Below are 23,909 nucleotides of genomic sequence, written 5' to 3'. Positions count from 1 at the left end.
AGCTAGGAACTGATAATTTGATGTCAAGTGATCGATTTCCGGAGATATGATTTTGATTGGTTGAAGTCCACCCCATTGGTTGGATATAATGTTTAGTCCACCCTAAATTTCAATACTTCTTCGAGTTTTACATTTTACTAAAGATGCCTAAGTAGTAGTAGATATGATATACGATATTATATACTGCCGATAAGTAATCAAGTATCCAAATGCAATAGGCAATATATTAAAACTTATTCATGGCCTAATTCCATTCCAAACCCCAAACATGGCCTAATTCCATTCCAAACGGCCATAACATCACACTTAAAATATACTTTATAAAGAGCGACGTAAGTGATGGTTTTGGAAACAGGCGTAAGTCCGTCGTAACAAAGTCCATCTTAAGGCTACATGCATCGTTAAACCGTCGTAAGTGTCATGTTATCGGGAAACCGGCCCCAGACCTGTCACCCATTGAAAACATTTGGCGCATTATGGAACGAAAAATACGACAAAGGAGACCCAAACTGTTTAGCAGCTGAAAACCTATCTCAAACAAAAAAACATTTCAGGAAAACATTTCACTTAAAAAAACTGCAGCAATTGGTCACCTCAGTTCCCAAACGCTTACAGAGTATTGTTAGAAGAGGTGAAGCAACACACTGGTAAACATGCCCCTGTCCCTACTTTCTTTTAAACAGCTGGCATCAAATCCAAAAACAAAAGTTTCAACATTTGATATGTTGTCTTTGTACAATTAAATATAGGGATGACTGATTTGCACCTGATATTAATTTGCATTGTACACAGCATCCCGACTTCTTTGGAAACGGGGTTGTATGTTAAGAGAGAAAATGGGAGGAAGGCAGGCAGATGAGAGTGCAGCAGGAAGGGTGGACAGGGATTGAACCCTAGACTCTACTAGAGCATCACACAATTCATGCCATTCTTCACTGACCTCTCTTAACAAGCGGTTTTCACCCTCAGGATTGCGGCTTTGTTTTTTTGGTTCGTCGGATCATTCTCAAACTATTCCAGGCATCTACATAAAAGTTACTTAAACAAAAAAACTAAACATGTAAAGCTACTCTTTTGTGTAGCTTAAAGTTAGGCACATTCTTCTCTTATCCCATGATACCATTCCATATGTCCTTAGTGTAATAGAGAAAATACTGTACTCCATTTTCTGTCAATAGTTGTTCATTTATAAGGCTTAATTAACAACTCTAATGGACCCCTATGTTTGACAAATCTGCTTCTATATAAATAAAAAGAAATGATCCAAATTATGTACTTGGTATACTTCTGCCAGGTAAGGCTACTTTGTCTTTTTAAGAATGTTTAAAGTATTTATTCAGAGCACAATCTGTGGTTAGATAGATAAGATAGACACCACTGGCTCCCTTCAACTGATACTTCTGATATTTGTTCATGACAGTAAAAACATTACCTGCCTTCAAGCAACTCATTAATGGGCTGCTAGCTTCCTGAAAGGTGACAGTTTCTGCAATGCCAAAACCAGCGAGCCAGACACCACTGATCACACAGTAATCAAATGCCTCAACCCCTGTCCACCTGTTTTAAAACAAGTCATGGTCACGTCTGTAAGAGTGATGCATATCTCTGAACAGGAATGTGTACCTGGAGGACTGGCAACTGAGTGTATGTAGGCTACTGAGACCTAGATGGGCCACTGAGAAATGAAACGGTTCTATCCTCCATTACAAAAAAAAAATAAATTTCTTAGTTATTGAATTATTTAGCTTTTTAACATGCTGGTACACAGAACCAGAACAGTGTGGCTAATGGATTGAGTATTGGTCTAAAAGGAGAAAGTGTGCTTTGAGAAAACATTTTTATGCTACAGGGGAGTGGTAGAACACCCACACGGAAGAATAGGGTACGCGCAGGCAGAGAGAGAAAGGGGGTGGGGTTGTAGACAGGGAAGAGAACCATGCGGAACGTTCCACATTAACGGACAGCATTTCTTTTTCCCTTTAGTAACATCCCAGTAAGGTTTGGGCATCTGTCGTTAATGGAGCTTGTCTGTTTCTCTTACCCTGACAAATGCCCTCCCTTTACTCGAATCCCTTCAATTGCCATCCCCCAACTACACGTACTTCAACACACGTCACAGCAACCAAAACAACCACTGCTACCAGTTCAGATCAAACGTCATCATTTTTTTCTTTTTTTATCTGGAAGAGGGACAGGCATGGGCCCAACTTCTTATGCCATAGCTGTCAAGACAAATATGTGAAGTTACCGCCGTGATCACATGGCTCATTTACAGGCAATGGAAAAAAGCCGTAACCTCTGTCGTACGACTCACGGCACTGAGGGTCGGGTCGACCTGGTCTCCTCTGTGGCGGTGCACACGGCATGCCGGCATAAGACCATAAACGAGTGCAGAATCAGCCACGGGGGACGACAGTTTAGCTCCCAGCCAGAGGGGACTACTACTAAGTAGGCCACGGCAGGTTATGTGAACACCTGTGACGTTTTTTTTTTTGTTTCCCTACAATATGATACCTTGTCTGACGGGCTTGACGTTGGCGCTGAAGGAACAGGAAAAGGATCCATTTACCAAGGGGTGGTTGGGTTTTAACACGCAGAGCAGTGCAATGGAAAACGCCTATCAAAGACCACGCTCAAGTGTCTGAACCCGATGCCACCATAACAAATACACAAATGATCTTAATGTAATCGCCCTGGAACGGTGGTTCCAAAAGAAAACAACTCCAGTGACATCTGGCCAGTAATGGTAGTGACATCCAGAGCCTCTTTGAGCCGCTCTAATGGAGGGAGAAAGCAGCCGGTCTCCCCCGCGATACAGCCATCATGTTCCCTTATTACTGCAGCGATAAAATCTATCACCGTCAACACACCTCAAGCCAAGCCAAGTTTGCATTCAATATATGCGGGCGAGGTGGGGGGGCAGGCAGGACGGCAGTGGACTGCAGGTAGTTATTGATGCAATTAAGGGAGTCACGCTGCAGGCCTGAAGGCGTCGTTGTCAAGGCAACCAGGACATCGAGCAGGATCATGTGGAGGAGGCACGTACGCATCGGGCGCCGATTAGCGCGATCCTATTTGAGACGTAGACCCATCTGTCAGTGTGGCAGGGCCGGGAGTGATTCCGGACGTCAGGTTTTCATTGCTTGCTCACTGACGGCAGGGTGCTTCCTTCACCAAGATATGGCGCTATCACTCAGAGGGCATTCAGGGTTCAGCACCAGAACCCTCCGGAAAGGCAGCGTGAGTTTCTAGTCACAGAGTTTTGGCCTGATGAATGGGGTCATTCAGAACTGTAGTTCTTAATGTTCACAGCAGCTAGTGCCCGTCATTTAATGTCCCCCAACACACACACACACACACCTCAAAAGACTATTTAGGCTACTGCCTTTTCTCGTGAAATACGCACCAACGGTCTTTCAAAAAAAGACACCATTATGGAAGACCCCCCAAGGCGAAGTCTACTCCAGGACCATGAGTACAGAGTCAGACCTCTCTCCCTCCAGTGCTGAGGCAATTGAATAGATTGAATCGGTGTTCAATTGAGCATTCAGAATAAGTTGATGTTAGCAGGCATTCCCCGGCTCTCTCCTGTGTGGTATAGGCCCCTTCATAAGCAGTTGTGGCAGTCACAACACCCAGCTGGGACTCCCAATCACTGTAGCTCAACTAGCCCGCCATGACACGTGTCACTTCAGGCAATGCCCCATTGTGGAAAATATCAGTGTTATTGTATGTGAATATCTAAACAATGGAAAATACCAGGGTTCATGTTTTTGAATAGCATCTAAACCGTTCTGTAGTAATAAGTGACACAGGGCAAAGTGTTTAACCCCTACAGTGTAGCATTAACCAGACGCCTACCTCGTTCCGTTTTTAATTAAAACGTTTTAGCTTCTGATGGAGGAACACCTTTTTCTCTCTCCCTTCTTTTCTTTAATTAAACTGATTCCAGGGGGGGCTGCTTGTTGTATGGGCCCCAGAGTCCACACAGTTAAAACTAGACAAAAAAAGTTCAGGGACAAAACTTCCTAATGAGCTACAGACATGAATGACAGCGTGGCCTGGAGCTCCTGGATACAAACTGGAAGCAGTAAAATACCTCCTAATTAGAAACAGATGTCTCAATAAAAACATGTTTTTAAGGGAATAAAATGACACTACCTAAAGGACACTAAATTTAGTTGACAGGCGAGATCAGTAAGTAGAGGTTTTTCCTCCTATTGCAACAACAATTCACATTCAAATCAACATAACTCTAGCTAATCCAGTGAGGTAAAGTTACCTACAATATCTCACAAAAGTGAGTACACCCCTCACATCTTTGCAAATATTTGAGTATATCCTTTCATGTGACAACACTGAAGAAATGACACTTTGCTACAATGTAAAGTAGTGAGTGTACAGCTTGTATAACAGTGTAAATTTGCTGTCCCCTCAGAATAACTCAACACACAGCCATTAATGTGTGAACCGCTGGCAACAAAAGTAAGTACACCCCTAAGTGAAAATGTCAGAATTTGGCCCGATTAGCCATTTTCCCTCCCTGGTGTCATGTGACTCATTAGTGTTACAAGGTCTCAGATGTGTAAAATCTGGTGTCATCGCTCTCACGCTCCCTCATACTGGTCACTGGAAGTTCATCATGGCACCTCATGGCAAAGAACTCTGAGGATCTGAAAAAAAATTAATTGTTGCTCTACATAAAGATGGCCTAGGCTATAAGAAGATTGCTAAGACCCTGAAACTGAGCTGCAGCACGGTGGCCAAGACCATACAGTGGTTTAACAGGACAGGTTCCACTCACAACAGGCCTTGCTTGTTTTTTGAGGGGACAGCAAATTTACACTGTTATACAAGCTGTACACTACTTTACATTGTAGCAAAGTGTAATTTCTTCAGTGTTGTCACATGAAAATATATAAATAAAATATGTGCAAAAATGTGAGCGGTGTACTCACATTTGTGAGACACTGTATATAATGATTAATATTGAGTGAACCGTGTAGAACTTTAACAACCAAGAACTGAGGAATTGTGTTTGCCCCAGTCTAACCTGCTCCCAGGGGTATACATTACATAATATATGTAAATCTGGGAAAGTAGGGAGATTTTCTGAAATTACATTCCAATAAAACTGACATTTTGCCCCTCTAAATGGGGATATGAGTGACAAACCAATGTGAGTTCTCAGAAAATCCTAGCATAGCACAGAGCACTAAACACATTAGCATTACTTAGACTGCTCCTGAAGGGCCCATTCTCAGGGCCTTTGGAGGAAGCCTGAGGCATGCTGGGGTAACAAGCCGTTACACAGCAGTTGGGAACCCGCTAATGTTTCTCAACAGCTAGATTCAAACATGTCTATGCTCTCCACAGTGCCAGTCAGGGGCTCCATTTCAAACCTATCTACTAGAAAGTTTTATTCAGACCCCCTGACTGAATTGTCTGTGAGCTGTATCCATTTCCCTCTGTCAACACTTCTTCACTCTCTTGCCAATCACTACCTCCCATCTCACTCCCAGCAGGAAGCATTGTGGTCAGAGGATATTTCTAGTACTATTCTCAGGAAAATAACAGTCCTGATCCAAGCTCCAGCCTGTAGTCTCCGGTCATAGAGTATACCTTACTGTAATACCACAATCTCAGAAGAACACCAGGAGAAGAGAAAAAAAGCTATTTTTGAAAATGTTCATAGTAGGTCCTATGATAGGCATGGCTTTCGCTAAATTTCAAGGTCTTAAATTAGCATGCATATTCCAAAAGGCATCCATTATCCTTCTTTAATACATTTCAGAACATACTTACTATTAAGCAGATTATATTTCACAGGAAAGAAAGGAATATCAAAGCAGGACTATTTTTGAGATGTTACGTTATGCTAAAATACTGTGCTGAATGCATTAGCCAATTTGGCTCAAAAAGCGAGACAATCTCAGGGACAATCTTTAATAACCACAGTGGTAAATAGGCTAGTAATGAAAAGTGACATTTATCAAAGCAGATCTCTGGTCATTCAAAAACATCACAATCCCACCTAAGCCCCAGGCAGACTCACTGGTCCCATTCCTTGGTGTTCATAACACAGTGTTAGCATACAAATCCAGAAAGGTTAGTCCTAATGTAATAATCGATATCGAAATAAACAAAACCTCTCTGCCAATCCATCCATCTGGGTAATACTTTCAAATGTCTCTGCAATCTGTCTAGTAAAGTGATATTAAGACCTTTATTCACCACACCAACAGCTACGCCACATATGTTGAGTAGGTTATTTAAAACCCCGACATTTTCCAGCCCTGATCAGTGTATGGCTTATTCATTCACTCAGTTCATTCAAGTTTAAACAGTTACCATGCCAACCTGTAACCCTTAACAACTGACTGGGGTCTGAGGGTAAAATTCCCTGCCTTTGACATCACTGCTTTAATAGAAATGCTATAAAAATACCCCACAATTATGACATTGTTTGAGGGCGTACTTTGATATAATGTCTTATCTTAAATCCACTCGACATGAAACATTAAAACCATAATTAAATGTATTTATAACAAACACACCGCATTAAAATACAATCAGACAGCCAATCAGCACTCACCGAGACATCGAAGACCTCATCTGTGCCATCTAGCATGCGGACGGTGATGGCAACATGGCGTCCGGGGGGCATTGTGGGTGGCCTGTGGCCAGGGTCCAGGGTGCTGATGCCCAGAGTCTCCTGGGCTCCAAGACGCTGGGCTGCTGATGGTCTGGGCTCAGGATCCACCATGATGCTCTGGTCTGCTACTGTCCAGCCTACAGGGCAGGCAGAAGAACCATCAAACAACACACGCCCATTCACGTATGTGTACCAGGCTCTAGCCCGGTCTCTCACTTGGCTCGAAACCTTAATCTTAAATCACTCAAACATGAACATGGCCACACTCCCATGCACACAGACACAAACAAAACACACCTAGCAGGGAATATAGTCGTTGCAATAATGTTATGTTCAACTTGAGCAATAGTGAGTGGGACCCATCTGGAATGCCAGAGAAGTTGGAGGAGAGGAGATAGCTGGAATACAGACCCAAAGGAGAGAGTTCACAGCTTGTGTGTCGGACTAGTAATGTAATCGCAAATTAAGTATTTGCACTCTAAGCTAATGGGTGATAATTATAGCCTTTGGGAGAAGCAATTAGTGCCCTCTCTCTACAAACGTGTTGCATGGTTACAAAGTGCAAAGGAATAACAGGGATAGACCATCGTCAAAGTACCTTTCAAAAGTCTGGCCCAACATTTTACAACACAAAATCAGAGAATGATCTCGCTTGGACAAAAATACCTGTATCAGTGGAGCACTGTGGGAACAGTTGATAGGGACTGAATGCCCCAGGATGGCGAACATCTTGCAGCTAATAAGGACATACCATCTGGCCTGTGTGGGGGTCTCCTCGCTACATGACAATGCTGTTTCCATGGAGATCGCCATACTTGGCATAGGAAATCACACCAGGCAGATCCAGTAGTTAGCTGGACATGAAACAGTTGAACTGAACAGGGACATAATCAGTTCCTTTCAATGAGTGACCAGCTCCAGGTGGTTGGAATGTGTTTTGCCCAGTTGCTGGATCATTGATTCCGGTTTGAGGCAGCAGGAGCTGGACAACCCATCCCCAATTCCAAACCCACCCCGGAGGCTCTGTTCATTCTCTGTTCATCACACATTCCGGCCTGCTTATGTCATCTTCAGACCTTCACCAACTGGGGCATTGGAGCGTGGTGGAGGTGGGGGCAGCTCTCAGTCCGAACAGTGGAGGTTCACTGAGTGCTAACAAAGCTGAGGGGCAGGGTTTAATATTCCGATTCAAACTGAACTGAAGGCTGCAAATAAATACAGTTGGAATTTTACAGACAAATTGAGGCTTAAACGGTTGACTGTTACAGCAGAGCGTATCTTTTTATTTCCAAAAGCCCATAGACGTGATCAGATGAACAGTATGTTTACAGTGTGGGGGTGGTGCATCACTGCTGAATATTAAACACATCATTATTATGTCTGAGGATGGAGGTTTGCCGAACAAATTGCTACACCCTGCAACTAACCTTAGATTACAGCACATATTTTAATCAGCTGCACCTGCCCATGATAAATATTGTCACAACCTGGGTGAGAGTGAAGTTCTGAAGAATGCTCCAGCCTAATTGTTTACAAGGCTGGGACAGAAGAGCCATTCGCTTGGGGAGATCCCATTGCCACTGCTGTCACAAGGGGCATGGAGATAAACATGCGGCTCCAGCACATCTGGGAGTAAAAGAAACCATGAAGGAGAATACAACTCCCTTATTGTCTTACAAGCTGACATGCTACGCCAAATGTGCTTAGGGATTTGAATACGGGACTAAGAACCCCTGGCTGCTAAACCATAAATACTGTAACTAAACACTCTCCAAACATCAGCAAGACCCAGGGCTATGAAAGAGGAGACAATGATCATTGCTTACTCTTCCCTGCCCCCAAGCACATGAATCTATGGTCACCTTACAGTATGTTGCCTTCTGAAAAATAATGTATAGTTCAGCTAGCAAAACTCACAGTCACAGCTCTGTTAATACCAAACTGTTACTGTGGAAGGTAGCTGGGTTGAGACCAAGGACTTGTTTGCCAGCCCTGGAATGGATGCTATAGCATACAATCCCAGGGCATCATATTGAAAAAGCCCAGTGTTCACAGGCAAATGAACCCAGCTTTGAACTTGCTTTCCTTGAAATTCCAGACAACTGTGTGAGATAGTGCTGTGGTTACCAGCTCTGCTATCCAGTTTGAGCAGTAACAGAGGCTCTTCTGTGCGCATGCAGCAGGGGCACAGGGAGCCCTTCAGAGTACGACAACACACCCCAAACCGTCACCGCAACTGCACAGCTGTATTTCATTACAGCCAGCTGAAATGGCTTGAGGATGGGGTAGTTCAGCTAACTGTCTACATGAGACATGCTGAAAATGCCCTCCCATTTCCACTAGATTCAACAACATGCTTAAGTTCTATATTCAGTTACACCTGCTGGGTGGGGCTCTCATGATGGAGCCTGTGTTCAAATGTAGCAATATTTTCAATATATTTCTTTTTTTGCATGTCATTATTTCATTTGAAGTTACAAGTATTAAAAGAGTTTGTAGGTCCTAATATGATTTTAACCCTTAATCTGGACAGAACCGAAGCAGGTTCATATAAGACATGATCAATTAATACTATATTCTTCAGGAGTGTACATATGGGGTATGGGTGACAGTTTGACAGACTGAGACATTCTATGGTAATCTGTCTGGTAAAATTACATACCATTTCAATTCAAAAATGTGTAGACTAATTTTAAATTGAAGGAATTATAGAAACATACAGAAAATATATGCACTCCATATAAAAAATGAAAAACATAATCTGAAAAACAGCAGCTGTCGAGATTGATTTACCTGGATAATAGTAGGAATGGTTATTGATCAAAGCTCTAATTTTGTTTCATGTATTTTATCAACATATGCCTAATGTTGCTGAAAGTAGTGCAGTAATCCTTAAATAGGACATTACGTTAGAATGCCACGCATGGGGTGACAGGCTTGAGTCAACTGACCAAAATTCAAGGGTAACAAAGTAACAATGGAAAGCGCACTCTCACTGATTACATTTTGGCATTGAAATTCCCAACGTTATGGCATGCATAATGAAAATTCCGCATATCCAACTGCAATTCTTCAAGGAAATATACCGTATGCAGGCTGTGTTCCCCGTTCATGATGTTCGCACATTCAGGTTAGTTTTTGCACATCTGTTTAGAGGACTATTGTATTGTTGTTTTATCCTAGATCACCGCTCATGTTAGCAAAATACTTTTTATAGAACGCAGAGGCAAAAACGCGATACGATATTCTATTTCATAAGCCACTTAAATGTAATAATGATTGTTATAATTGCCTTTTGCGAAAATTATATGCTGAAGTATTCTTTAAGATAGGCTAATGTCTCCAAATCCAAAACATTTGGGATACTCCTACGAATTACCTACCTCTAATCTTCTCCTCAAACAAGTTACACACTCCGGTTTTAGAATGAAAATAAATTATTGGTAAATCTTACCCTGTTATAAAAATGTGGGCAATCCACGTGTATATTTCCCAACTGACAAAAGATGTTACATCCACTTCCAGCCGCAGTTCAAACTGCTTTCGTGGAGCCAAATGGAGTTCAAATGCTGACTGCAACCGCAAGAAGCTTCTTGGTCGCCATGTCGGACGACAGTGCCGGGTGAGACAGGATTATAAAGGCTACGTTGAAACCAGCAGCAGATCTTGGCTTGTTGCTACTGCAATAAAGGAGGCGCAGTGCCTCCAGCTATTGTGCAAGGCATTGCACCTACTCGCAGTACAATACTTGCCAAATAAATGTTATAGCCACATAGCTCCATCTAGCTGTAAAATATGGGCATCAGCACATCTATAGCTTGTATCCCCTTTATTAATACTGTACAGTAGTTTACTCATTTACGACGTTTTTTTCTGTCGAAGTGACTATCTGTTCGGTTGTGGCTGCCCACACGACATTTTCAGCATCTTTAGTTAATTTTTTTGGCCAGTTCACAAACACGGTTAAATTGGGATGTGTCCTCCTCATGAAACCCAACCCCTCCGACTGGCAGAGGTGCAGAGCTGCCACGATGAGCACCCAAGGATGCACCGTCTTTGCTAGAGGACATAGAGTACTCTGGCGAATGGTAGTCGTAAAGTTATATCAATACTGAATACATGCTTGCAAGATCAGAGCCTCAAAACACTTACCAAATATGGAGCATTCTTGAGATAAAACATTTGTTTACTGCCATTTGTTGATACCATAAAACATTTGATTGCACTGTATATTTTTCCAGAAAAGGTCAAAATAAAAATGTACAAACGCCTGAGAGAATGTGTTCTTATGTAATAATATTTGTATTTTTGTTAAATAACAGTGCATGTACCAAATCCACCTCTGCAGCACCTTCAATAAATCCATTACTGCCAAGCACAAGTAGATCCAGCAAGCAGTATGTTCTCTTAAAGCAGAAGTTCACCATTTCATGCGTAGCCTTAGTTTACGCTGTTTCAGAAAATTGGTTGTCACTACCGGCACCTGATGATAGATGATAATCAAAATATGTCCCCCCACAAACAAGACAAATACAAAAAGTTACGCAAAACAATGTTCGTGTGTGTGTCCGTCTCTGTGTGCATTAGGATAGTTGTATGTACATGTCCACACGTGTCTCAGAACAATTTCATTTTTACTGTTAGCTGACTTACACGTCAAGCTAGCAGTACATCTCTCTTCTAGCCTGTATCAGAACAATCTCTTCGATCCTAACCAGTCAGGATTTAAAACCAGTGACTCGCTCCTGCAGGGTCATGTTCTACAACATTTATAGAGAAGGACCTTTCTTTACACAGGAAGCAACCCAGGTACTTGTCCAGGCACATGTAATCTCACATCTGGATTACTGCAATTCACTCTTGGTGGGGCTCCCGGGGTGTGCAGCCAAAGCCCTGCAACTCATTCAGATTGCAGCGGCCCGTCTGGTATTCAACCTTCCTAACTTCTCCCATGTCACTCCACTTCTTTGCACTCCACATTGGCTTCTAGCTGAAGCTTCAATACGCTTCAAGGTTGTAGTTCTTGCCTACCAAACAAACCCTACATTCCTACTCGTGCTCTTTGTTCAGATACTTCTGGGATCTTGGCTGTCCTACACCTTTGGAGGATTTCCTGAAAGTAGGGACTCCTATCTTCAAAAAACATCTGAAAACTTCAAATTGTTCTACCGTCACCACCTTCGTCTCTTGTCTTTTCTCAACTAAACTGCCAATAACGCATTTATTGATTAGAATGCACTTACTACTACACACTGTGGTTGTTTCACCTAGATCTGTAACATGTATGCACTTACTGTAGGTGGCTCTGGATAAGAGCATCTGCTAAACTACTAAAATATAAATGTACATGTTGTGGCATGTCTTGTGAGACATGTCTTGTGAGTACAGTGACCTTCAGAATTATTGGACCCCTTGGGCAAGTTGAGAAGAAAATATCAACGTTATATTATTCTTCAAATGAGAGAAATAAGCTCTTCAATTGATATAAAGTTTTTCCAATTAAAAAACAATTGAATGCAGCACATTATTCAATTATTGCAACCCCTTCATTAAGTGCATTTTGTACCCTCGCCTTGCCAAAATAGATTGATTCTGTGGTCAGTGAGACGTTTTGGTGTGACTCTAAATGAATGTTTTGGATTGTTGTTCTGCTTGAAGATCCAATAATAACCAGTGTTTTGTGTCCTGGCCGAAAACCATCATGCCATGTATCGCAGGGCCTTTAGAAGCAAAGCTGACCCACCCATATCACAAATTGACCATAACACTTCTGTATGTATATAATGTTATTTTCTGCATGACAATCACACATATTACGTCAATCTCACCTCTGGTGTTCGTGGCCAAAAAGTACATTTTTGCCTTGTCTGACCATTGAACCTAGTAAAAATGAATTCAAGCAAACTCCAGAAAGTGATGTTGTTGTCTTAATCAGATTAGAGTCTTTCTTCTGGCAAGACATCCAAATAGCTTCATTTCAAGGAGGTGGCGTTTAACTGTTGCTTTGGAGATTCGGTGAAGTAATTTCTTCAGATTTTTTTATCCCCTTGTCACTGTGCATGTATATTTTTTTCCACTTCCAGGCATATTACTTGAACCTTGAAGGGCCATTTCTTGAAGGGCCATTTTTGCCCCAATACATGAAAACTCAAAATGAAAGCCAATCTCTGATTGTTTAAATGAAGAAGCTTCTGCATGCACAAGTGCCTTTGGAAATTATTCAGACCCCTTCATTTTCACCACATTTTGTTGTATTATAGACTTAATTTGTAAATTATGTTTTGCCTTTAATATACAAACAAAACCACTTAATGACAAAACCAAAACTCGTTGTTATTAGCTAGGCAATGAGTAGTACTTTGTTTTGCCGCAACTATTGCAAGGCATTCATGGCCAATAGTTAGATTTTGATGTCATAAGACCAAAGAGTCTCAGTCTTTCAGGAGGCAAGTATTATGCAGCTCGATTTATCCCACAGGTCTGTTTTTGTCAGTGTGAATGTAATACCTTTATTACATCAATACGTAATCACATAATGGATTTTCTTTTCATTTGTGGGATACCTGGTGATTTTACAGTCTATTATTATTATTTGTACCAACATTTTTTGGAGGCCATAAAAAAAAATCTATTAGCCTGTTGCTGACTGGCCAATGCACTGTATGTATTGCAATATTATTATTTTGTTAAATAACTTTTAGCATTCAGGGATTAGATAACTCTTGCAGTACATTACAGTGGTCTAGATTCACTACTTGACTACATTCCTGGTTTCTTATTCCGGAGAACCCTGCTCCACTCTGCCATGCTTTCTTGATAATGGCTTGATGCATTGCCTGGGACCGTTGTCTCCATGACGCCTACTTCTGCATTTAGCTGGGGCTAGGAATATGTCTGCCATTATCTGGTGTGGAGGGCTGGAGATCGGTTTGTTTCATGCCTTTGCTGTTCGGCATTCGCCCACCTCCCTGGATCCACTGGCAGGAAGTGAAGTCTCCTACGCCTTGTGTTCTGTGGGACTAAGATGTGGAAAACACAGTCCGTGCCTTGGCAGAATCAGAACATAACCTCTCTAGAGGTATTTGCTTGGAACTAAGGCAAAGATGAACATTTCAGAGAGAGGTGGAAAAAGAGATAGAGACCTACAGCGAGAGAGAGAAATCGCAGAAGTGAGAGAGTCAGTGCTGCTGTGGACCAGGCATGTAATAATTTATGCCTTTAGCAGTTTGCTCCAAGATCTTACCTCATATAGACATCTGCTCCTGTCTGCTGCTATCCCTGGTATAAGACAGTCCAGTGAGTGGGTATGTAGTCCTGTCCATTAAATGACTGTCATTAGTTTCACCCCACGTTACTCTGACCAACCCGTCACTATACCTAAAGGGTATATAAGTCCCAAAGATCAAAATAGTCTTGTAATAGTTGACTCAGATGTGGCAGTTTCACAAACGTGCTATTTTATTCATAAAAGAAACATAAAGACATAGAACATAACACTGCATGTGCCACCTGATTCTGTAGTTACTGTATCTATTGCATAATATGCAGCTCATCTGTTCTAGTCTTCAGAACACTATGCAAAATGTGACTGCTGATTCATGCTTGGACTGTCAAATACACTAAATCTGTTGATTTGCAAATTTCAGTATGCACATTAAGAAATAATATACATTACATTTGCTGTCTAGAGCAATAAACCAACATTCATGTTCTAGTAATTTAAGAGACTTTGGACTTGGACTCCTCTTTTGAAGATTGCCATGGAGAAATGTCAATACAGAGATTTAATTTGATTAGAAAGGACAGTTATAGACAATACGGTGAAGTTGCAGTTCACTGTATGTTCAGTGTCATTTTCCTTTACATTTTTAGGCTAGATGTCTAATATGTTGTTTATGTGTACATAATCTGAATAGGTATGACAGTGATTATAGAAGTACACTTAGTATCATACCTCGCTCTGCTATGAAATACCAAGTTTGAAAGGAAGTGGTTTTGGTGACGCTGGGGCCAATATCAGCGCTGGAATGACATATTACACAACTATCCATAGCCCTACGAGATAACACAAAAGGTCTCCAAAAGACTCTTTCATTGCAGATGAAATAAAAATGATGTTGATCTGAGAGGAAGAGTACCCAGATGCAGCACATGACACATTTGTTAAATGATCCATGACAACTGTATACAAACATGAAACCGTTAAGAAATCAACTGAGACCAGCTAGACTCCCCCGGATGATGATAAAACTGTATGAGTCAAAGAAATTATGTAAAAAGGTGGCAAACAATTCAAGGCTGCTAAAAGTTGTACGTTGTTCATTTTAGTGACAAAACGTAACAAAAAAACAAAGAAAACACCAACAAATAAAATGACCATACCAAGATGACCAAAAAAAAGAAGACAAAAGCACTTTGGAGTACCATTAGAGTACAATTCATCTCCAGCTGTAAATATGATGTATGACTCCACACTTCAGCTGTCAACAAACAAAGTAGGTAAGCTGACTGAGACTCATAACAACGAGTATCAGAATGTGAGATGAAAAATAAACTGGTCCTGAATACATTTAAAACATTGATGTCAAGGATAGGAGGTGGTATCCAAACCAAAACACAAGCTTGGAACCCATTGTCCCAAGTTTAACCACTGCCTTCACCCAATCCTTATATGTCCAAAAACATAACAGTCAAAAACAGAAACAATTCAGCCCATGGATCCTGTTCACTAATGACACATTCTTTGGTTTACACACAGAATCTGGTCTTGAGAAAATAGTGGTTGTGCATTTGTACTACTTTGGGTTCTGGTATTGTCATCCTGACTACTCTCCAGTATTATTGTGTGGCTGAGAAAGAACTAGTAACATTGGAGCTGACTTAAATGGCATAAACAGTAGGCTTTGCACTCAAAGTCATGGTTGAATGTCAACAACAGACCTCTTTTTGACAAAAAGATGAACTGCTTATTTTCTAGTTGTTATGATCAATATCACTGAAATTAAGAGTAAAAACCGTCTACATAATCAAATAACACAGTTCAATTACTCATGTCCCATAAGATGTACAACGTGGGTTCTCTTCACGGTGTAAAACATTAGAAAACACCTCATGGCACAATAAGGACAGGAAAGGTGAGTTTTTCTGTTTGTGGGGACCTGAAAAAGTATTCCCTATTTCAATCAAATCAATCAATCAATCAAATTTATTTATAAAGCCCTTTTTACAACAGGAGTTGTCAAAAAGTGCCCTTACAGAGACACCCGGCCTTAAACCCCAAGGAGCAAACAACAGTAGTATTGAATATCAGGTTTTACTATCTGTCTAATAAAACAAGGATCACACACACACACACACACAATATAACAAACTAATATGGTCTAACGTGCGGGTACAATCCACACACATATCTTTCTAGTATTTTACATATGTGAGGCCATTCTGTTTTATCAACATATGTTTTTTTTGTTATTTGTGTTTTGTGTTTTCATGGACCGCAGGAAGGGTAACTTCTGCTTCAGCAGGAACTAATCTGGAAAAATATAATCAGCAAGAGGTGATTGATGCACTCTGATAGTCTTCTGATTAATTGATGTTTAATGGAAACATGTGGCTCTCAGGTGTTGCATTTCAATGAGGCAGTGACAATCATTAATCTGTGCACCAGCCGAACAGGAACTTGCAACAAGACCTGGATACATTCCTGATAAATACAACAGGTCAGTTAATCAGTACAGTAAAGAGGCCACTGATAAGAAATATGTGTCCTTACAACGTGTGGGCCTTCCTGTTATACTAAATGAGGCTTGCTAACGTTTTAATATTTAGGGGAGTGCTGATGTATATCCAGACCCACAGGATGCTGTGTTTTGTTTGTTCAGCTGCAACTGTTAGCAGAGGCTGCATCACAAAGGATGGGAGACCAAACAGGAAATCACACATTGCAGGATCTACTACCATAAATGTCTCAATCATGTCTAGAAATTGAATTTGCTGGTTATGTATGATTTCATCAATCAATCTAAGGCTGGCATTATAGCATTTGTTACAAAAGCAATATGCAAATGCTCCCAGTGCATCAATAAAGTACTCACTTGTACAATATATTGTTGAGGTGGGAGGTTCTTGCTGCCTGTGCACTGTACTATGAAACAAATAAAATATTTATGTGTATATACTACATAAACCCAGTAAGTGATTGCATTGCTGAACTGATCTTTCATTATACTGAATAATATATCATTCAGAGCATTCGAATTCTGAATGCTGATTGGTTATATGAGGTTTTACTGTATTGCCAAAATGACAGGATTAAGTGTTGTATCCAGACAATCTGTGTTGTGCCTGGCATAAGAACAGCCTACAGTCTATATCTATGAAAATGTCACACAGTTGTTTCAACTGAACATCACATTTTTTTCCACGGGATTTCTCTAGCAACGATAGCACTGGTATCCTGTCACGACATTACTTCACCTTGAACACCAGATATTAGGAGACGAGAGTACAGCTTTTAAGCCCCCCCCTCAGTGCATCTCGATGCACACCATCCAGACAGAATGAATGCAAGCGATGTTGCCTACAGCCTAATTGTGCATTTTGCCACCCTGTCAAGTTCACCTCAAAATATTCCTCCCATTCTTTTTTCATTCCTTTTGTTATATGCTGGTTGCTTGTAATCTCCTGTGTTGCCCCTTGATAAAAAAAAAACAAAGATTTCAGTGGAAGGTATCTGTTGGTATTTCCATTCTAATTCACAAAAGAACAAAGATTAAAATATTTTGGGGCTACTAATGTGTTTCACCTAATCTCCAAATATTGCATTACATTTTGGAGAAAACAATCAACGATTGACAGAGCTCAGTTTAACCAATTGGTTTAAAAGAAGAATTGAATGTATCCCTCATTAATGGAGTTCTACAAGGGTACTCTATCCCTTTCTTTACTCAAATAAAATCACATGTAAGAGGTCATCGCTAACACCTGCCCTCCATCAAGGTAAGAAAAGCCAGTGTACAGGCAAGATTATTTCTGACCCATCCAAACCCACTCACCCACTATTCTAAAAGCTCTCCTCTGGCAGGCTTAGGGCTGACAATCATGACCAGTCATGACCCAAAAATCCCACCACCAAAACAATTTATTTCTCATGTGCTGTGGCACCTAGCAACCTGTCCCACTGAGAATACTAATACTATGCTTACCACATCAAGCCACCTCGAAACAGTAAACTCAGTTAGCGTTGGTTGCTGATCCAAGCCATATCCTATGTCTTTACCCTAATCTGCATGGCACCCTGTTGCCCCCTGGCACCTTTCGGGGTATTTATGCATTTGTCAACTTTTCATTTGTTGATTAGTGTATGTTGTACATGCTAGCTAACCGCTGTATTATTGTCTGTATGTATTGTCATTAGTCATATGGCTTTTGTCATTAGTCATATGGCTTTTCATGTCCTACCTTGGTGTGTATTTGTACTTTTCAGATGATACGCTGAACACTCATTCATTTTACCTTTGCCTCATCAGGTATGTCACATTCTCTTTCAGGTATGTCGCATTTTCTCTTTTCATATTAAGGTGACAATATTTCTTTCATAGCCCATGTTGCTGTATTTGCATGTGGCAGGGAGGGACCGTTGTGTAAGAGCCAGTAGCGACTGGTCATTAGGGCAGGGAGGAACTGCAGCAAAATTATGTTATTTTTATTTCTCGAAGATTACTTCCTATAATTTATTATCTATGAATATAGCATCTTTCTAAATTGCATATCCTTTGTGTTAGGATTTTATTTCATGTTTATTGGTCCCTGACTTGCTGCTTCAGACTGCGTTCTGCTGATTCGAGTCTGCAGTAGTAGGCCATAGGCTAAGCATGAATGTGGGGCTAGCCCCTCTCTCACAATGCAACGTACATTGTACATGTGAAAATATGAATATGCATGCTCAGAATGTTAGTGTGATCAATGTAGATCACACAAATTTGATGCCAAGTGGGGCTGACAGCCGGTAGCCCCATTACAGCGTCATTTTGTATTTCAGACCTGATTGGCTGGCTGTCTGTCTGGCGCCAACATTAGCCGGCAAGAAGAGCGAGGATGGTAGATTGTCTTAGCTAGCTTGTTAGCTTCACAAACGCCAGATAACTTGAGAAAATGAAAAGTGGACTTCATACTCGAGCACCGGTTTGAAACCCTTAATTTGGAGGAGAAACTTAAAGTAAAGTGACTTGGTGCCCATCATCCATGGGATATTGTCATCACTCAACCTGCTGGTAAAAGTAACCGCGAGTTTAATGTGGAGTGGTTTTTGAAGAAAAAGTGGCTAACAGTTAGCATACAAAAGAAGTAACTGTTTTCCATGTCTGCTATTTGGTGGAGATGGTACTTGGTCGAAGACAGGTTACAAATATTTGAAACATCTTTCTGAGAGGATTGCAAAACATGAGAGCAGAGGGAGTCATCTGGACAGTGCTGTGAAATTGGGCTTACTTGGATGGGTAAATGTCACAGCCCAAGTTGACAGTGCATACAGGCGCTCCATTGAGCAGCATAACAAACAGGTGGAGGAAAACAGGTACGTTCTCAGTCAGATCATAACATGTATTAAACTTTGTGGAAAATGTGAACGACGAATCGGTGGACTCCCTAAATACTGGAATATTCAGATCCATTTTCAAGACTACGTGTGAGGGCGATTCGAGACTTCGGAGGCACTATGACGCTCAGCCCATCTTCAAAGGGACATCTAGCACTGTACAAAACAAACTCTTAGACTGTATTATTTGAAATGTACAGGGAGGAGATAGCCAAGCAAGTGGATGAGACATCATTTGTTGCCATACAGGCAGATGAGACAACTGATGTCTCCTGTAAATCACAAATGGTGGTTGTGTTGCGATACATGTTGCCTGACAATACAGTGACATAGAGGTTTTTGGAGTTTGTGGAAGTCAGAGATAAAACTGGACTCGGCCTCTCTAATAGCATCAAGGGTTTGCTGGAACCGCTGAAGCTGGGAGAAAAGCTGATCACTCAGACTTATGATGGTGAGGCTGTAATGAGTGGAAACGTCCGAGGGGTACAGACACTAATGAAAGAGACATACCCACATCACCAGTTTGTTCACTGCTATGCTCACCAAGTGAACCTGACCTTGCAGCAACTTTGTTAAACAAGGGTGAGCATCCTGAAGGTGTTTTCTGCAGATTTGACTGCTTTTGCCACCTTTTTCTCTGGTGCTCCAAAACGTGTTGCGGCACTTGCTGAGGCAACACAGACACATTCCAAGGCCACTTGCTGTACGATGGAACTTTAAAAGTAGAACTGTCAATGCATTTTGGGAAAACCGCACTGTGCTGCTCCTGTGTATGGAGGACATAGGCACACAACCAGGATGGGATGAGGCCACCATAAGTGAGGCATACGGCCTGTCAAAAAAACTCAGGGACCGAGCCTTTCTGCAGCGGCTGGATTTTTTTTCTCTTCCTTATGCCAGAAGTTGATGTTTTATACAACACTGCAAAAACGGAGCATCGATGCATCTAGGATTAGCAGTGCGCTCACCCATTTCAAGGAGAATGTCCAGAATATGCTGAAGCAAACTGATGAATGGGCTGCCACCATTCACGATGGAACAGACAAGCCAGGCCGATGAGTAACCAGCACAGCGCCAGTGATGAAGGAGGCATGCGACACAATCATCTCCCAGGTGGAGTTGAGGTTTTCACAGTGACCACCTGATCTCTGCCAAGCTGGTTGACAGCTCGGTCTTCCCCACAATTTGTCCTGTCATTCCCTACATCTGAGCTTGACTGTGTGGTGAAACTATGGCCTCTAGTAAACGAGGAAAAGTTGAAGTCTGTGCTGACCTCTCTGTACCACAACACTGAGCTTCACACTGATAAGACCATCTCTGTTAAGATCCATCCATGAGAACAACCTAGAGGAGGCTTTTGCTGAGACTGTCACTCTGCTGAAAATTATCATAACAACACCTATGAGGACATCTGAGTCAGAGAGGAACTTTTCCTCGCAATACCATGGCACAGCCATGACTCAATGCATTGGCCATGTTGTCCATCGAAAGCCAGCTGATTCAGCAGCTACATAACTTAATTCCCAAAGTCACCGAAAAGTTTGCACAGAGGAAGAACCTTTCTCTTCAAGTGAGCCCTCAGCCTTGGTGAGTGAAAGCATATTTTATCATCCTGCCTTTGTGGTGCCGGTCCGTGCATTGGTCATATTTTTGTGCTGGATCGATTGATATAGATGGTGACGAGGGTCAGTGTGTCCATGCTTATCTATTAAGGTTGTTATCATAGAATGGATCTGTATCCCTAAAAAGAAAGTATCCTTTCCGCTTCGTTGTGGCCTTCAGTGGTGTTGAGCTCATTGCTGTTCGTGTATGGCCCTGTAGGCACTTTGGTTCTGAGCTTGGTTGCATTCCTAATTTAGGTTTGTAAATGTGACAGTGGTAATTTTAGTGTGAGAGAGAAGGAGAGCAATTACACAAGATGGTCTCTTTCTCTCTCTCTATTCATGTGTACTACAACACCTGGTAGAAGCAAGCCGCTCTGTCTTTAAAAGTGTTTTGTGGAGCCACGCTGTTTGTTTATGTGTTAAATAAACACATCAGTAGCAAGAGGGAGTTTTGTAGCTTTACTGGTACGTATCCTATATTTTGAAATGGTTTGTGCCCCACCAATTTTTTACATATAAAAACGTCACTGGTAAGGGCATAAAACCACTTCACCAGAGAGTAAAGCATTCATTGACCATCCCCTTATCCTTGAGTCAATCTACAACAGTCATACTTCTGGTTTATTAAAACCATATCAGGCAACAGTGAAACATTCCTGGAGCAGAAAAACAGAAGAGATGCAATGTTGGGTGGAAAGATGTCACAGCTGAAGCATAGAGGGAGGGACATTATTTGTGGATAGAGGCCATTAGGAGGAGGCAGGAATGAGGAGTGTGGAGATTCTCCCCAGAGGAAAGGACCCCCCCGCCCCCCCCCCCCACCCGCAGAGCTCTCAATCGTAGCACAGGACCGGAATGGCAGCGTGAGCACCATCTAACATGCTCCAAAGTTCAAACACAGGAGATGCCCTGTCAAAACCTCTCCTGGTGTCACCATTTTATTAGCAAGATGGATAACATCCACCTACTATTCATTCTCAGTATCACAGGGTTGGGGATATATTTGGGGAAGCTGACCGTTTGACTCAGCGGAATGTGACTGTAAAAGTAGAAAATGATCTGATATAATCTATAAGCTATCAACTTGCACGTCAAGAGTAAATGTTTTCTGACGGAGCACTGAATTTTACCCAAACCTGTTACTATAATCTGTGTACTAAAATCAGAGGGACAAATGTCCCACTATACAGTCGCATTACTCATCTTCCTTTCCTACTGAAATCATATTTTGTATCTATTTTAGTCTCTGCCTTAAAGGCACTGTACCTGTCCATCCTCCCTGACATTCTGATTTATAGCTTACAAGATTTTGTGTCTTTTCCCTTACAGCACTCGTTCTTTCCACACTGTGGACCACAGAAGTTCCTCATTTGTTGTATCCCATGGTGCATCGTGGTTCATGTATAATATGGGGCGGTCCGACTTTATCTGTTTCACAGAGAAATTGCCCATAGAATATTACCTTGGAGGTCATTGCCTGGCTCTTCACCATCTCTTTGTGTTTGTACATTAATTATGCATAACCTTCAATGTTCTCTGAAGTATATGCATTTCCAGTAACTCAGAGAAGGAAACATACTATAGAAAGATAATGAGTAACCCATCTCAAGTCACTGGGCAGTAGCAGTCAACCCTATTCAATCTATGTAAAACATGTTAATGAGTCTACGAATAGGTCTACGACAGTTTCATCAAATTCTCTGAAGAGGTGCCGCTATACCCGTGAAGACGGAGCACGTATCTGTAAATAAGAAAGGGCAAACCACATGTGTCGAAGGAGGAATTTCTCCCTGTTGTTTGCCCAGATCATCCCCCCACATTCTCCCTCTATCCATTGCCACAGCTGCAAATTAGACTGTGAAATTGACAACTCATGTGTTGCCATCTGGTTGCCATGACACCTAGTCATTATGGCCTCATGACGGTCCTGCCCGTTCCAGTGCTTTCCATCTCTCCAGCCCTCAGTTCCTCTTCGTTTGCCACATAGTTCCCATTCTGAAAGGTGTGAAACATTGGGGGCTGGCACCAGGCAGATGAAGTGGGAGGAGGATGTACTGTAGGAGGAAACATTCTCACAGTGCAACTGTGAACATTGTCACATTGTCCAACCATGTTTGACTTTACAGTCTTTCTTCCAACTGGTAGCTAGTCTGTTCCAGGCTAAAAACTAGATCACGCACACTGTTACTTCTCCATTTAACATGCAGCTAATCAGACAACTATCCTCCACAGAAGAAATGTTAGCCTTAATCTCGGGTTATGACTTGTTGATTACCTGACCTGTGTTTTGTGAACGTTACTTCCTGGTTCCAGTGTGGGGAACACAGCGTGTCACTAAAGTTCCTCCATGGTCTGAGTTGAAGTCAGGAGGCAGAGGATGGCGTGACTCATGCAGCACTCCTCTTCATCTTGACATTTGACATACTGAAGGGGATCTCAGCTGGAACAAATATGCCACAGTGTCACAGCTGCATCCAGTAGCAATGGCTGAGTACGCCTCCAGTCCGGACTTGAACAGGTAACCATGAGTCAGCTCCTATTTAATTCATACACCTACACTTCGCGGCTCGGGGCCACTTATTTTCAATAAATGGCTGCCTGTTGTTCCCCATAAAAAGGACGGTGACCCATTATTCATTGTGCTTAGAATTCTAGGAAATTATCTCTCACGGTGGCTCTGCAGGGAACATTGTCGGTTGGTGAGGGCGTGGGGGAAGTCAGGCTCTGCAGGGAACACTGTCGGTTGGTGGGGGCGTGGGGGAAGTCAGGCTCTGCAGGGAACACTGTCGGTTGGTGGGGGCGTGTGTGAAGTCAGGCTCTGCAGTGCAGTGACCTGCTGAAAATGACTCTAAGTGGTCAGCTGTGATAGACAGTCTGGACACAGTGCCATAGAAAAGAAACCCAGGAACGTTTCAGTACAAAGACTGCATGCAGGCTAACCACTCCAGCTGAAAAAGAATAGACAGCCAGAAAAATATTCTGCATCTCCGTGCTGTCTGAAACACTGCTTAATCGTATATACAGGATGTTATAACCATATCTTAAAGGGACATTT

At 41.9% G+C, this 23,909-nt stretch overlaps 1 protein-coding gene across 3 annotated transcripts in view; it reads right to left on the bottom strand.

Moving 5' to 3' along the window:
* The window catches only part of LOC105024754 (FERM, ARHGEF and pleckstrin domain-containing protein 1), a 59,680-nt gene extending 49,399 nt beyond the window's left edge, over positions 1-10,281 (bottom strand). For all 3 annotated transcript variants that reach the window (XM_010894900.5, XM_010894902.5, XM_010894901.5), the window contains exons 1-2: positions 10,110-10,281; positions 6,596-6,792 (exon numbers count right to left, since the gene is read on the bottom strand). In XM_010894900.5, coding sequence (XP_010893202.1) covers positions 6,596-6,766 — 171 coding nt within the window. In that variant the 5' untranslated portion in view covers positions 6,767-6,792; positions 10,110-10,281. The remainder of the gene's footprint in view (positions 1-6,595; positions 6,793-10,109) is intronic.
* Positions 10,282-23,909: the final 13,628 nt, after the last annotated feature.

The sequence above is a fragment of the Esox lucius genome, chromosome 16 (genome assembly GCF_011004845.1).
Source record: "Esox lucius isolate fEsoLuc1 chromosome 16, fEsoLuc1.pri, whole genome shotgun sequence".
NCBI lineage: Eukaryota > Metazoa > Chordata > Actinopteri > Esociformes > Esocidae > Esox > Esox lucius.
The sequence above is the reverse complement of the archived record's forward strand: the minus strand, read 5'-3'. Positions and strand labels throughout refer to the sequence as shown.